At 39.3% G+C, this 15,603-nt stretch overlaps 1 protein-coding gene across 9 annotated transcripts in view; it reads right to left on the bottom strand.

Moving 5' to 3' along the window:
- mier3.S (mesoderm induction early response 1, family member 3 S homeolog) overlaps positions 1-15,603 on the bottom strand; it is a 25,550-nt gene that overhangs the window by 9,765 nt on the left and 182 nt on the right. For 3 of the 9 annotated variants that reach the window (XM_018240987.2, XM_018240979.2, XM_041580566.1), the window contains exons 1-9: positions 15,257-15,397; positions 12,307-12,331; positions 7,226-7,371; positions 5,374-5,508; positions 4,580-4,700; positions 2,838-2,923; positions 2,678-2,750; positions 1,475-1,611; positions 971-1,052 (exon numbers count right to left, since the gene is read on the bottom strand). In XM_018240987.2, coding sequence (XP_018096476.1) covers positions 971-1,052; positions 1,475-1,611; positions 2,678-2,750; positions 2,838-2,923; positions 4,580-4,700; positions 5,374-5,508; positions 7,226-7,371; positions 12,307-12,331; positions 15,257-15,340 — 889 coding nt within the window. In that variant the 5' untranslated portion in view covers positions 15,341-15,397. Of the gene's footprint in view, positions 1-970; positions 1,053-1,474; positions 1,612-2,677; positions 2,751-2,837; positions 2,924-4,579; positions 4,701-5,373; positions 5,509-7,225; positions 7,372-7,776; positions 7,837-12,176; positions 12,332-15,256; positions 15,398-15,603 lie in introns of those variants that run through there. The other 6 variants (XM_018240983.2, XM_018240984.2, XM_018240982.2 and 3 more) reach the window with 6 other exon arrangements.

Below are 15,603 nucleotides of genomic sequence, written 5' to 3'. Positions count from 1 at the left end.
AATAGGCCCAACACCATAGTATGAGAAACATCCCCATATCATGATGCTTGTGCCACCGGCTTCACTGTGTACTGTGACTTGAATTCAGTGTTTGGGGGTCGTCTGACAAACTGTCTGAGGCCCCTAGACCCAATAAAGAACAATGTTGCTTTCATCAATCCACAATATGTTGCGCCATTTCTCTTTAGGCCAGTCAATCTGTTCTTTGGCAGATTGTAAGCTCTTCAGCATGTCTTTTTCCCCCCAACAATGGGACTTTGTGGGAGCTTTTTGCCGATAGTTTGGCTTCACATAGGGTCTAATTGTAACAGTATCACAGTGAACTTTAAACCTTCTTTGATCTTCCTGGAGCTGATCACTGGCTGAGTCTTTGCCATTTTGGCTATTCTTCTATCCATTCCAATGGCAGTTTTCCATTTTCTTCCACGTCTTTCAGGTTTTGGTGCCATTTTAAAGCATCTGAGATCATTTTAGCTGAGCAGTCTGTCATTTTCTGCTCTTCTTTATATGTTTTCCCCTCTCCAATCAACTTTTTAATCAAAGTACACTGTTCTTCTGAACAATGTCTGGAGCGACCCATTTTAGATTTTCAGAGAGAAATGCACTATAACCAACATGCACGTTTTCTGCCTTCCTTCCTTAAATAAGGGCCGGAATTAACACCTGTTTTTTTTTTTTCGCACAGTATAAAATGATCTTATTGAACTCCACACTGTTATTATTTGGAAGAAGCTATTATTTTTAACACTGCTATTATTTGGAACAAGCCTCATTGAATTATTCAATTAAACAGAATCAGCAGCATGTCATGACTGTTGGGTCTGTTGGTTTTCTATTACTCTACTACAACTACTAGTAAATTATTTGCCATGTAGATATAGAATTTACCAACAAGCATAGAAAGCTTGATAGAGAAAATGTGCAATTAGGGTAAGTGATTTTTACAGCAGTTTATAAACATCTAACTTACCTTGTGATGCCTTTCTACTGCTGCAGTATCGCTCCAACGCATCAGTTATATTGTACTGACACTTGAAGAGTTCATGCAATGCCTACAAGGAAAAAGGTTTAGGCAATTGAGCTTTCATGTCATACATGTTGTTAATATCAGTGGATCAACTGAAGCTTTGCTGGCCAATAATCATTATTGTGACAAGTAACCTGCTGTAGGAATGGCAAGGAATCCTGGGAAATATCTAACCCAAAGTCACACAAACAATTGCACTTTCACAAATTATAAATCAAGTGTGAAGTAAATACTGTGGCCATTGCACAAATGGGTGAATTTATATGAACAATTCAGTGCAATACACAAGTTGATAGCAGACAAATCAGTATTATCTGTAACAGACTAAGTGAACTTTATACGGACATAAGAATACATACAATTATTTGTTTAAGAAAAAGGAGGACGGTTTAGCTTAACACATTAATTTTCACCTATAAAGTAAAAAAATATATAACATTTCATTACCTGTTCATTGTCTCTCAACAGAACTCCCCCAGTATCTTTCTCTTTAGTAGCTCTTGATATTTCACGTAGAAAATCCTTTACTTTGTTTTCTGGAAGAACATCTGGACTCCAGATCAGCTGATCCTCATGTTCATCTGCTGTAATGTGATATGTAAAATAAAAACATTATTGCAGTGGCCATGTGTGTAGGTTTGCCCTATGCCACCTAAGTGCCAGGGAGTAAGGGGCGGCACCTAGATACACCAGAAAACATAGCTTGTGGTAGAGTCCTGCATCGGGTCGGGAACCCGCGTAATACCCGCAAAGCAGTCCCGTTTCCGATTCCTTGGCAGTGCTGGCAGCCCGTGGGTGAGCAGGCTGGGTACCCATTAAAGGTGTGGGCTTGATCACTCCCACCCACCCTTTTGGTTCTTCCAATTTTTATTTTTTTTGGGAAGATTCTGCACCGGAGTGACGTCCACTTAAGGGCAAATGTGACGTCACTTCCAGTGGGTTTGTTTTTGGTACACGTGCATTTTTGGGTTTACCAGATCGCGAGAGAATTCAGCCATAAGAAGTGCACTAACTAGTTTAAAGGAGAAGGAAAGGTTAGAACTAAGTAAGCTTTATCAAAAAGGTCTATATGAATACATATAGTAATGCTGCTCTGAGTCCTCTGTCAAAAGAAACACCACATTTCTTTCCTTCTATTGTGTACTCATGGGCTTCTGTATCAGACTTCCTGTTTTCAGCTTAAACCTCCAGGGCTAGGGCTTGAGCATGCTCAGTTTGCTCCTCTTCCCCTCCCTCCTGTAATCTGAGCTCAGAGCTATGAGTGAGCAGGGAGAGACTCAGTCAGGAAATTATGTCACACCAAACCAATATGGCAGCTGCTATCCTAAACAAACAGATAGTGTCTAAAGCGGTTTACTCAGGTATGGAACATCATTCTAAAGAATAAAAATGGTATTCTAGCTTGCACTGTTGTGGCTAATCTATTATCAATAAACTGCCTTGTTTGCTTCTCTTCTTTTTTAAAATGTAACACGTTTATTGGAAGCTTCCCCAATTCATTATATGACCTGGAAAGCGTGGCCTATAAGAAGCTTTAACATGATTTTGATATGAGCAAGAAACCATTTACTAAAGCGGAATCTGGTTTTTACAGCAGGAATGTTAACATTTAAATCAGATATTTAGGTCCCAGAAGGTCACAACACTTACCAGTGCAATCAGACAAGCATTTCCCCTGAAACTGTGGTATTTCCGCTTGGTGAAGTGGTCCAAGCATTATCTCCTAACAAAAAAAAACCAAAAACATATATAGTAAAATGCTTATTTAATTTTATGTTGAAATGTAAATGAAAACTACATGTACACTTGCCTTTCTGAGGTCCTCCGATGAATTTCCAAAGTCTGTTTCCATATCATCACTCTCAGACTCTTTATCACCGTCATAGGCAGTGTTTGCTTTATTTGGAATGAAAGAAACAAGGGGGCTTAGCAAGGATAAAAATCTGCAGCTGCGAGAGCATTTGAGGCAGGGTCATTTTAAAATTGGTAGGGATGCACCAAATCCACTATTTTGGATTCGGCCATAGCCCCCGAATCCTTCACGAAAGATTTGGCCGAATACCGAACCGAATCCCAATTTGCATAAGCAAATTAGGGGTGGGAAGGGGAAAACATTTTTTACTGCCTTGTTTTGTGACAAAAAGTCACGCAATTTCCATCCCCGTCCTTAATTTGCATATGTAAATTAGGATCCCGTTCAGCCGGGCAGAAGGATTCGGCTGAATCAGAATCCTGCTGAAAGAGGCTGAATCCCCAACCGAATCCTGGATTCGGTTGATCCCTAAAATTTGGTTCTTTTAACACTTTGGAAGGATTTTAATGAAACAGGCAGTTATACAGATATAAGATCCATTATCCAGAAACCAGTTATCCAGAAAGCTCTTAATTACGGGACTCCATTTTAAACAAATAAATCAAATTTGTAAAAATGATTTCCTTTTTCTCTGTAATAATGAAACAGTACCTTGTACTTGATCCAAACTAAGATATAATTAATCCTTAATAAGGCTCTGAATTACGGAAAGGCCATCTCCCATAGGGGCATGTTTAGATCTAATTGCGGATTAGTTGCCACGGGCAATATCTCTGGATATTTATCTCCAATGTTAGTAAACAGCCACCTATAAATTAGAAAACAAAAGCAAATATCTGATTGGTTGCTATGGGCAACATCTCCAGAAATCTCTCTGGATATTTATCTCCAATGTTAGTAAACACGCCACATAGACTCCATTTTACCCAAATAAATCAGATTTAAAAATAACTTCCTTTTTCTCTAATAAAAAAAAAAACAAAAAAAAACAACAGTACCTTGTACTTGATCCAAACTAAGATTATTTAATCCTTATTAGAAGCAAAACCAGCCTATTTGGTTTATTTACGGTTTAAATGGTTTTTCAGTAGACTTAAGGTAGGAAGATCCAAATTACAGAAAGATACGTTATCTGGAAAGCTCCAGGTTCCGAGCATTCTGGATAATAGGTCCCATACCTGTATGAGGTACGATAGATTGAATCACTTTCTGCTTATGTTTTAATATTATCCAATAATCCCTAAATTTAGCTTGTAAACAGTAGCCTGTAGAACACCGAGTATGTGAAGTGCCATTGGCATAGAAAAGACAGCCTAACAAGATGGAGAGCTTTGATGCACAAACTTGGAGGCATGAATCGTTACTGATATAGGACGAAACCAAAAAATAAGGAAAGCACACTCTGTAAATAAATGAAAACAAATTTATTCCATGCTAGTTACCCCACATGGCAACAGCATGTGGGGTTTCATTTTTTGGTTTCATGCATGATTTATTGGAAACTACAGATGGGTAGCCTCCTATAGGATTAGCACCTCACATGTATTTACTTTTTGTATTTTTTTGATTTTTCATTAGGGAGTGTGCGCCTTCTATCTTTGATGTTTTACTGTTATAGGACTGCTGAACCTCTGGGCTGGTAAAGACATATCAGTCTTACCAAGAAAGAAATGCACTATACGAAGAAGCTTCTGGAAACATATAAAATGAGTGTAGAGGACTAACTATGGGCTACTTACATCTTAAAGGACGCGGAAAGAAGTCGGTTGCTTCATGCGATGTAACTGATGGGGTTAAGTCATCAGCAGAAGATTGTGTTTCTTCATCATCACCGGACAAAAGGTCTTTTGCAATTTCCTCCTACAAATAAATGAAGTGGATTATTGCGATTTTAAAGGGGACCCGTCAACTAGACATAAAAAGCGGTATAATAAATGTCCTTTTCAAATTAAACATGAAATCCAAATTATTTTATTTATTATAGTTGTAAACTCATTTAAAAATCTCAGCTGTTGATCAAAGATTTCCTACTAAGGCATAGAGGCGGGACAGGAAATTACTTTCACTTTCCATTCAGCAGTTACTAGATGTCACTGCATTGCCCACATTCCCCCCTTTTTATTCACCATTTAATTGTGTAGCCACGGCATGGGCATCAGGTCCCCCATTCTGGTGCACAAAAAAAAAAAAGAGATGATGCAAGGCTTGTGTTAATAACAGTGTTCACAAAATGGCTCCTGCCTTCTTGTTATAATTAGGAGTTCCCAGACCGAAGGAAAACAAAATTCAAAATTTATGTAGTGTAATTAAAGTTCATTATGCTTGACTAACGTTGAAAAAACAGGATTATTTCGGGTGACGGTTCCCCTTTAAAGGAAGAAAAATAAAAAAAAGCAAAAGGGTTTGCCCTTATCTTATAAAAAGTAGGTGAGACGTTTACTTGCGTGCACAGTCCATAGGCTTCAATACAGCCAACAGCCATGCAACAAAAAGCCAATGAATATGGATTAATTGAACACAAAATGGCACTTACTTTGTCCAGAGTCATATCTGGCAGCTCATCAGCAAGTTCACTCGGGGAGCTGCCTGCACTTGAAACAGCAGTTACTGGATCTGTATCTTCATACACATAAATCGCTAGCAAGTCTTCCAAGGGCATGTTTCCTTCCTGTGAAAATACAAATTTCTAAATGTCTTAATGATCAACTGGGGGGGAACAAAATGAAGGCACGACTACGTTGAGCACCTACAATGTAGTCAATCTGAGCATTAGATTCAGTTAACCTGTTAGTACTACTGACACTTTAGATAGCTGCCCAGTTTAAACAGACAAACAAACTTACAGAATACCAATGGCACCCATACAGAAAGGTACAGGTATACAATCTTTTATCCGGAATCCCGTTATCCAGAATACTCCGAATTACGGAAAGGTGGTCTTCTATAGACTCCATTATTATAAAGTAAGCCAAATTTTTCAAAACAATTTCCTTTTTCTCTGTAATAATAAAACAGTACCTTGTATTTGATCCCATCTAAGATATAAATAATCCTTATTGGAAGCAGAATAATCCTATTGGATTTATTTAAAGGGGACCTGTCAACCACCCCCCAAAAATTATTCAAATTCCTATTTTATCACATTAGTCAAGCAAAATGAACTATAATTACACTGTATACATTATTTAAATCTTGTTTCCTTCAGTCTGGGAATTAATAATTATAACAAGCAGGCAGGAGCCATTTTGTGGACACTGTTATTAAGACAAGCCTTGTATCATCTCAGAATCTTGTTTGTGCACCAGAATGGGGGATCTGATGTCCATCCCCATGCCCTGGCTACCAATTAAACGGTGAATGGTGGCACTCTGAGCGATTCCTTTTCTACACGAGGAAACTTTGGGCTACTTCGGAAAATGAATCGCTCCGAGTGCCATCCCGTTGTGATTTACATTTTAGCTGGCGGAAAGGCGGTTCGGGGAGATCAGGCCCCCCGAAGGAGGAGATTTTTCGCCGGGCGATTAATCTCCCTGAATCTGCCTATGTGCCCTGACCCTAACTGATGCGTTTGGGAAAAACATGTTTTCCCGAGACAGTATCCCTTTAACCGGCCAGTTTGTCTTTCCTTTTGGCTCCCCTCTCTGGTAACCTTTTGTGTGTCTTTTTGACAGTGCTGTTGCTCTGTCCGGAAGATCTAATATGTCAAGGGAAGGCCGCAGAGGCAGTTTGGGAAGATTAGTCGCCCCGAAGAAGAGGAGATTTGTCGCCAGGCGTCTAATCTCCCGAATCTGACCCTCAATAGTGCTGCTCCAGCATACTTCTGTATTGAAATCCATTTCTCAAAAGACCAGGTTTTTTTTTATATTTAATTTTGAATTCGGACATGGGGCTAGACATATTGTCAGTTTCCCAGCTGCCCCCAGTCATCTGACTTGTGCTCTTATAAACATCATTCACTCTTTACTGCTGTACTGCAAGTTGGAGTGATATCAGCCCCTTCCCAGCAAACAACAAGAAGGTAACCAGATAACAGCTCCCTAACACAAGATAACAGCTGCCTGGTAGATCTAAGAACAGCACTCAATGGTAAAATCCAGGTGCCACTGCGACATTCAGTTACATTGAGTAGGAGAAACATCAGTCTGCCAGAAAGCAGTTCCATCCTAAAGTGCTGGCTCTTTCTGAAAGCACATGACCAGGCAAAAAGGCCATGAGATTGCTGCCTACACATCAATATTACAACTAAAAACAAAAATACACTTGTTGGATTATGAATAAAATGTTACATGGTAGAGTGAATTATTTGCAGTGTAAACAGTGTAATTTAGAAATAAAAACACCACAAAAATCATGACAGAATCCCTTTAAGGATCCTTGACAAGCACCTTTTCTAAATCTTCAATTTCAGCTGCGAAATGTCTGCCATCCTCCTTCATTTCTTCTTCTTCAAGAGTTCTTTCATCGTCATAGTCATGTACCAACATTTCAGCAGTAGGGTCAAAGTCATGATCCTCAGAAGACAGGGAGCCGACTGGAAAATAAAACAAATTATCTTACAAAACCCATTGTGATCCGCGCAACAGCACAACTAAGGCGCTAGAAATGTACCATGCAATATCCACCAGTGCAATATTTGGCATTATTAAGCATCTGTAGGGTAAGTAAAAGCAATCGGGTACAATAAGTTTTGATTATGCTTTGGCACAAGATCAGAACTAAAAGTGGATCCTGGGGTCACAAGAAATGAAGAGCCTTTCCTTGCAGTGGAGGAGTTCGTTTTGCCTGGCCAAAGTCACACAACTGAAGTATTAAACAATAACTGAAATCTAATGGAAGCATCATTGCCTTTAGTTCCTTACAGCACCAGCCTCACTTAAACACTCTTAAAACAAGAGGGGGGGGGGAAATAAAACAAAACAAGTGTGTCACAAATTACCTTTACTTTCTCTTTGTCATTCTGATTGAATATTTCATTGTGAAATGCTTCAGTAGTTATCTATTTCAGAAAGAAATTGAAATAAAACAGTATTTTTCGAGACTCAGATGATGTTTCTAACAGCTGGATATGACTGCAGGCTACTCTGTCTTCCACTGGAAACTCCATTCTTCCATGCACACAACTCCATACATTAGTCTTGCCGGGAGAGGGGATATAAGGGGAAAAAACTCAAATACTGGGACGTGTACAATATGCAATGTTCCCATGTACATGGGCTACTGTGTTTAGTATTCTAACAACGTTTTTTGCAGATCTGATGTAAGTACAGGTAAAGGGATCTGCTATTCAGAAAGCTCAGGACCTGGGGTTTTCCTGATAATGGATCTTTCTGTACCTTAAATCTACAAAAACACTTAAAGGGGTGGTTCACCTTCAAGTTAACTTCCATTATGTTATAAAATGGCAAATTCTAAGAAACTTTCCAATTGGCCTTTATTCCTTTTGTTTTTGAGTTATGTGCCTTTTTCTTCTGACTCTTTCCAGTTTTCAAATGGGGGTCACTGACCCCATTTAAAAAACAAATGCTCAGTGAGGCTACAAATGTGTTGTTATTGCTACTTTTTATCACTCACCTTTCTATTCAGGCCCTCTCCTATTCATATTCCAGTCTCTTATTAAAATGAATGCATGGTTGCTAGGGTATAATTTGGACCTTACCCCAAATTTAGTAATTTGGACCAATTACAAACTGGAGAGCTGCTGAATAAAAAGCTAAGTAATTCAGAAAACAAAAAGTGAACAACTCCTTTAAACATTAATTAAACCCAATTTAACTTCCAATAAAGATTAATTATATCTTAGTTTGGATCAAGTACAAGCTACTGTGATTATTACAGAGAAAAAGGGAAATCATTTTTGAAAATCTGTATTATTTGGATAAAATGGAGTCTGCGAGATGGCCATTCCATAAATCGAAGGTTCTTCTAGATAACGGGTTTCTGGATAACAGATCCTATACCTGTATCAAAAGGACATAGGGTGTGTGTGCGTTACTGAAAGCTTAATTCCATACAGACCACTGCATCCAAATAACATTTAATGACATTAACTCGGTTTGGTTTTGGTCTTTACATCATTCTGACAACTCTTGAAAAACCACAATTTTAACAATGCACATTTAAATCATATTAAAGAAAAACAAAAACACATTCCTGGTTTTTATAGAAGCTTTGAGACATCTTGCTAAGTGGGACTGGTGCTATTACATGTTGCATTCAACCCTAGATACCTTATTAGCAACAAGGCACAGAGTCTAGCCTAAGATCAGATGAAAACAGAGGATGCTCACTACCAGGTTAAATGGGTAGTTCACCTTAAAATGAACATTTAGTAGGATGCAAACAGTGACTGAGCATTTACAATGTTTTTTTAAAAAACATTTTTAGCTTTGTACAGCAGAATTCTAGTTTGGAATTTCAGCAGCTATCCTGTGGCTTATGTCTAGTTTACCCTAGCAACCAGGCAGTGGTGTGAATAAGAGACTGGAAGATGAATAGGAGAGGGACTGAAAAGAAAGGAGAGAAAAAGTTGGCCATAGAGCTATTTGGCAGGTTAAAAATCCCATCAATGCCAAGACATCTTTTGTTATGCGGCACATGAGTGGCTCTATCTTGCAAAGATCCACATGGAATCTTCAGGTGTATGGCCAGCTTTACAGAGCAATGGTGGAGGTAGTAACCCCTATTTTAAACCTGGACAGAGGCAGAAAGGAAATCAAAATTTAAAATAAATAAATAAAATCCAAAGCCTGGTCCCAAAGTACTATCTATTACACACTAAGGGGCAGATTTATTAAGAGTCGAAGTGAAAATTCAAATACTGTGACCCTTTAAGAACTCGAATTTGACTATTCGCCACCTAAACCTGCCGAATTACTGTATAAGTCAATGGGAGACGTTCAGGAATCCCATGAATTCAAAACACAACCCTTGATAAATGTGCCTCTAAAAATTAACTTAATGGTGAACTACCCTTTTAAAGATTTTATTGCTAGAACATTCCTGATTTAATATCACACATTCACAAGGATCCCTCCCATTTCAGATCACGTGGCCAGAATTCATTTGATCTCCATGTCCACCTTTGACCAGGACACTACATAACTTCTGGTATAAATTCTGGAGATGATATGATTACCATGGATTACGGTCATTAGAAATTCCTGCATCTAGCAGCCCTATAAAAGTACATTGCACTTATCTGCCCAGCGCTCTGAAAATGACAGCTTGCCTCGCTTACAAGTTGTAATATAAAATGGAAAGGGTTATGTATCCATCTATGTATGTAAGCAAGTAGTAGTAGATCACTTTAAGTGATCCATACTTAAGCTACCGTATATACTCGATTATAAGCCGTCCCGAGTATAAGCCGAGGTAGCTAATTTTACCTCCAAAAACTGGGAAAGCTTATTGACTCGAGTATAAGCCGAGGGTGAGAAATGCAGCAGCTTCTGGTAAGTTTCAATCAAAAAATTGAGGGTTTCTGCTCCCATTGGAGGTGCCGGCGTCTCGTTTTTGGATGCCGGCGACCATTCTTGGACGCCGGCGAATATTCTTGGAGACTATTCTTGGACGCCAGCGACTATTCTTAGACGCCAGCGACCGTTTTTGCGCTTGACCCGAGTATAAGCCGAGGTAGAGTTTTACAGCATATTTTGGGGGCTGAAAAACTCGGCTTATACTCGAGTATATACGGTATAACAATATAGGTTCAGCTTCTATGAGTCACAGCCAATAAATGGTCTGCTAATCCCGGTTAACGGTGCCATACCCTCATATTAGATTTAATGGTCAGACCGGAAAGGATAAATGGAGCTTTAGCATCAATTCTAAACAAAACATATGGTTACAACACTAATGGCCTGGACTTAAAGATGGTTCAGACGTTCTATACAAACCCAATAGCCACAACAGATCATTATTCAAAATGGGGACCTTTAGACTTGTTTCTAGGGATGCAGAAAATCCAAAATTTGGTACGGGATTCAGCCAAATCCTTCTGCCCGGCCGAACTGAATCCGACTGCAAATTTGCAAATTCATATTAGGGACGGGGAGGGAAATCACGACTTTTTGTCACAAAACAAGGAAGTAAAAAATGTTTTCCCATTCTCAGCCCAAATTTGCATATGCAAATTTGGATCAGGTTCGGTATTCGGCAATATCTTTCAGGAAGGATTTGGGGGTTCGGCCGAATGCAAAATAGTGGATTCGGTGGATCCCTACTTGTTTCTGAGCTAAAGTCTGACATGTATCTTAACTAACATTAATTATAACACTGACATAAAATACCTGAGCGAAAACATTTATTGATCACTTATAAATCTCTGTCTCAGATTGGAAAGATTTATGTTAAAGGACAAGGAAAGCCTAAATCATGGGGGGAGTGGTTGCCGATTTGTCAGTTTATTAGACATCCCACCCAAAAACTGCTTAACTTTTATCCAGGGTAAGTGTTCTGTTTTGTTTTTTTTATAAAAGTGGTCCAGGGTAACTAACAGGGGGGACTGCCGTCTGCTTCCCAGGCATCCCCTGCACCTAAGACAGACTATCAGACTATAACTTCATGAAGAGTTCTGTACTGTCCATAGTGCAATCCTGAAGAGGCCTACTAAACTGGGGGAATATGATGTAGACCCATCCTGCAACAAACCTATGCAACACTGTTAAAAGAAGAGCAGCTTGTCACTGGGTAAAAGATGAGCAATTAGTCTTGGGGGTTGCCTAACAAATCACTAGCCCCCACAAACATTCAGACTTGCCTTGTCCGTTAAAGGGATTCTGTCATCGGAAAACATGTTTTTTTCAAAACATGACTTGAGGCAGCTGGGAAATTGACAATATGTCTAGCCCATGTCAGATTTCAAAATTGATTATAAAAAAATCTATTTGCTCTTTTGAGAAATGAATTTCAGTGTAGAATTCTGCTGGAGCAGCACTATTAACTGATTCATTTTGAAAAATTTTTTTTTTTCCCATGACAGTATCCCTTTAAAGATCAAGAAATAGTCTCTAGTTAAAACACAAACCTTATGACTGCAGGGATCAACTACGTGTTTCCATTCCATTTGGAGGAGAATTGTAGAAATATTAAATGCAGGCAAGGTACATAAAGGTACTTCACATTGTTGTGACTACTACTAGGGTTTTGGCACAGGGGGAATTCCCTACCAGCGAATTGAGGCAGCAGAGAAGTACCCCAAAGCGCACCTTGTACCATAAGAATTATAAATAGTTACCAGTATAGGGTATTTCTTAGGATGAGATTTAGCATGCTCTCCTCTAAAATGAAACAAGCAGACGTTGCAAATATATTTGGTTAGTATAGTATGTTCCCCACCACTAGCATTAAATGAAATCCAAAAACAGCTCAGACAAAGGAGAGTTCTAATTGGTCGATTTTCCAGGCCGGATCTAAGGTCTCAGAAAAGAAGTGTAGCATACAGCAGACGGCAAGAAACAGGACAAACCTGGGCTCGAACTGCCAAAGGATGACTGGAAAAAAAGGAAACAAGAGAAACATTAATAAGTGCTGAAAAGTACATTTCTTATTAAGCAATTATTTCTAACATTGATAGAATAGTTTCAGTATCACTTCAGAGGAACAAAACAAGAGACATTGCCCTAGAAATTCATTCTTGTGTAACTCGCCTACAGAAGACTGTGAGGGAATGGGATTGCACTAGTGACACAGTAGGTGCAATGCTAGGACTTTTCATATGAGCAACAATTTAAATCAGAGTCCATTCATAACTGGCTTTGGAACTTCTAATCCAGGGCAGTTTGAAATAAGACCTGCAGGATGTACCTGCCCATCCAGAAGACTCATATGACTTGTGGGCCTTCCAATGACTCCTAAATCTTGCAAAAATGCAATGTTTTCAATACACAACGGGCAAGTATATCTGGTAAAATACTTCCTTATACCGATTCAAATAAACTCTGGAGTCCCACAGCAATACAATGTGTCTTTATTTCACAGAACATGTTTCGGACAAAACATACATATATACATATATACACACACACATACACACACACATACACACACACACTGAATAAAGTACCCCCTATTTTAAAATATAAGGATATTAAAAGTCACTGATGAGTAACATGACGATATAAAAGCATGAGGCGGAAGGCCGAGTGTTTTTAAACAGGTCATGGAACTACGAGGTGCCTTCTAATATTCTCGTACTTTATTTATTATAATAAACAAGTTTTAGTGAGTCATGTGACATCACTACTCACCGTTTATAACTGATGACATCACTACTCATAAGGATATAATTTACAGGATATTCACGGCTTTTGTGTAAATAAATATATATATTTATATATTAGCTTGCCTGGGTGCAGTGTCAATCATTTAAATCAATCAATCCATCCAGTAGAGAGGCTAGAGTTTCGGCCTATTCCTAAGCCTTTCTCAAAGCACACAACTCAATGAAAATCCCATAAATACAGACAGTGGCAGGAAAAACAGCTGATGTGATAATGAGATCTGGATTTATAGATCCCTTTGACACGCTTTAAATGTAGCTCAAAGAGCGATACTTTAGTGACAGAGAGTACTTTGTTACTGTTATGAAAATGTGACAAAGTTACATTGTATCTTGTTTTTATTTGAGGTGAAATAAAGTAGACGAGATAGGATGTTTTTAATTGTTGTGATATAGTAACTATTGAATTTTATATAGTGAATAAAGTACCCCCTCTTGTAAAATATAAGTATATTATAAGTTACCGAGGAGTTTCATGACCATATAAAAACACGAGGCCGAAGGCCGAGTGTTTTTATACAGGTCATGGAACTCCGAGGTAACTTCTAATATCCTCATATTTTGCAACTGGGGGTACTTTATTTATTATAATACACAAGTTTTGGTGAGTCATGTGACAGAAATGACATCAGAACTCACCGTTCATAACTGATGACATCAGAACACACCGTTTATAAGGATATAATTTACAAGATATTCATGGCTTTTGTGTATTATAACTGCTGTTTTCCGGCCAATGTCTGTATTTATGGGATTTTCACTAAGAGTTGTGTGCTTTGAGAAAGGCCTAGGAATAGGCTGAAACGTTAGCCTCTAGCTTGATTATAAAAAAAACTTTTAATATATTTAAGACCTGTGAGTACGGTTTGTAAAAGTACGCCTATTGTAAAATATAAGGATATTAGAAGTCACCGAGGAGTTAGGTCATGAAACTCTGAGGTTACTTCTAATATTCTCATATTTTCAAACAAGGGATACTTTATTTATTATAATACACACGTTTTAGCGAGTCATGTAACAAAAATGACATCACTAAGCTCCAATTATAACTGACAAGATCACTAAAAGCCATTTTTAATGATATAATTTACAAAATATTCATCCTGTGTCCCTTCAGCTGCCACCGAATTACAAGTCAGCCAGCCTCCCAACAAATACTGGGATCTATAGCCCAACAGGGGTCGGCAGCAGGCTGGACACACATGTTCTACAACGAGAAACAGAGACAGACTGCTGCATTCCCACAAATTAGTATGGATGCACTGAATCCAGGATTTGGTTCGGGATTCCGCCTTATTGAGCAGGATTCGGATTTGGCTGAATCCTTTTGCCTGGCCGAACCGAATCTGAATCCTAGGGGCGGGAAGGGAAATCGTGCGACTTTTTGTCACAAAACAAGGAAGTAAAAAATGTTTTCCACCTTCCCACCACTAATTTGAATATGCAAATTAGGATTCGGTTTGGTATTCGGCCGAATCTCTGGCGACGGATTCGGGGGTTCGGCTGAAACCAAAATAGTGGATTCGGTGCATCCCTACAAATTGGTGAGGTACTTGGCTAATAGGCACTTAAATAGCGAATAATCACAGGTTATACAGTGATTTCACTACTTTATAGTAAATAAATGCTACTGTACAATTAACGATTGTCTAAAAAGCACCAACATATGCAGCAGCGCTGTACAACACAAAGACGCCACTGTTTATATACCATTCCCACATAAAATGTCTGATGACAAAGAGGCCGGGTCACAGATGTCTATCCCTGAGCCAGGAATGTTGGGGGCAGCAGCTGGTGCTGAACTACACTTCCCAGGAAAGGGACAGTGACAGGTGAGGCCAGGGCTGGAGTAAGAGCTGAAGGGGCCCAGGAAGGCCGGAGTGTCATTATGATGGGACTTGCTTACACACACTTCACACTTACTTACACACACATAAACACCAAAGTACATACACTTACACACACACACTTCCTTACTTACACACACTTACACAAACAAACACCAAGCTGCATACACTTACACACAAATACATATACAGTTACTCACACATATACATAAATGAAAAGAACTCCCCACCCCAAGAGAGACATAAAATTGGGGACCATAATGTTAGGGAACCCAAAGCAATGGCTTCACCTGCCCCATCAGTTGTTGTTCAGCGAGATCCCCCCCCCAAATTGGAAGTTGGAGTCGGACTATACGCAGGCTGGACACTTCCATTACAGTTTATAGGGGCCGCTAGGACAGATGAAGGGAAGCATCCGGGCGCTACTAACAACAAGCCGAGACTCGGACTGTCCCAGCAACGGAAGCCCCCACATCCAGCCACCGCCTCTCGCACTTCCCCGCCCCGCTGGCCAGTGTTTGCGCTACACTCTCTCTCCTCTAAGTTTGGCCGGTTCATCCGCCCCAGCAGGACATATGGGCAGAGTTCGAGCCAGAATCCAAAATAAGACAAACGCTGGAAGGGTATCAGAGCCGGG

The sequence above is a fragment of the Xenopus laevis genome, chromosome 1S, assembly GCF_017654675.1.
Source record: "Xenopus laevis strain J_2021 chromosome 1S, Xenopus_laevis_v10.1, whole genome shotgun sequence".
Taxonomy (NCBI): Eukaryota; Metazoa; Chordata; class Amphibia; order Anura; family Pipidae; genus Xenopus; species Xenopus laevis.
Note: the sequence above shows the minus strand (reverse complement) of the source record. Positions and strands in the feature narration are given on the sequence as shown.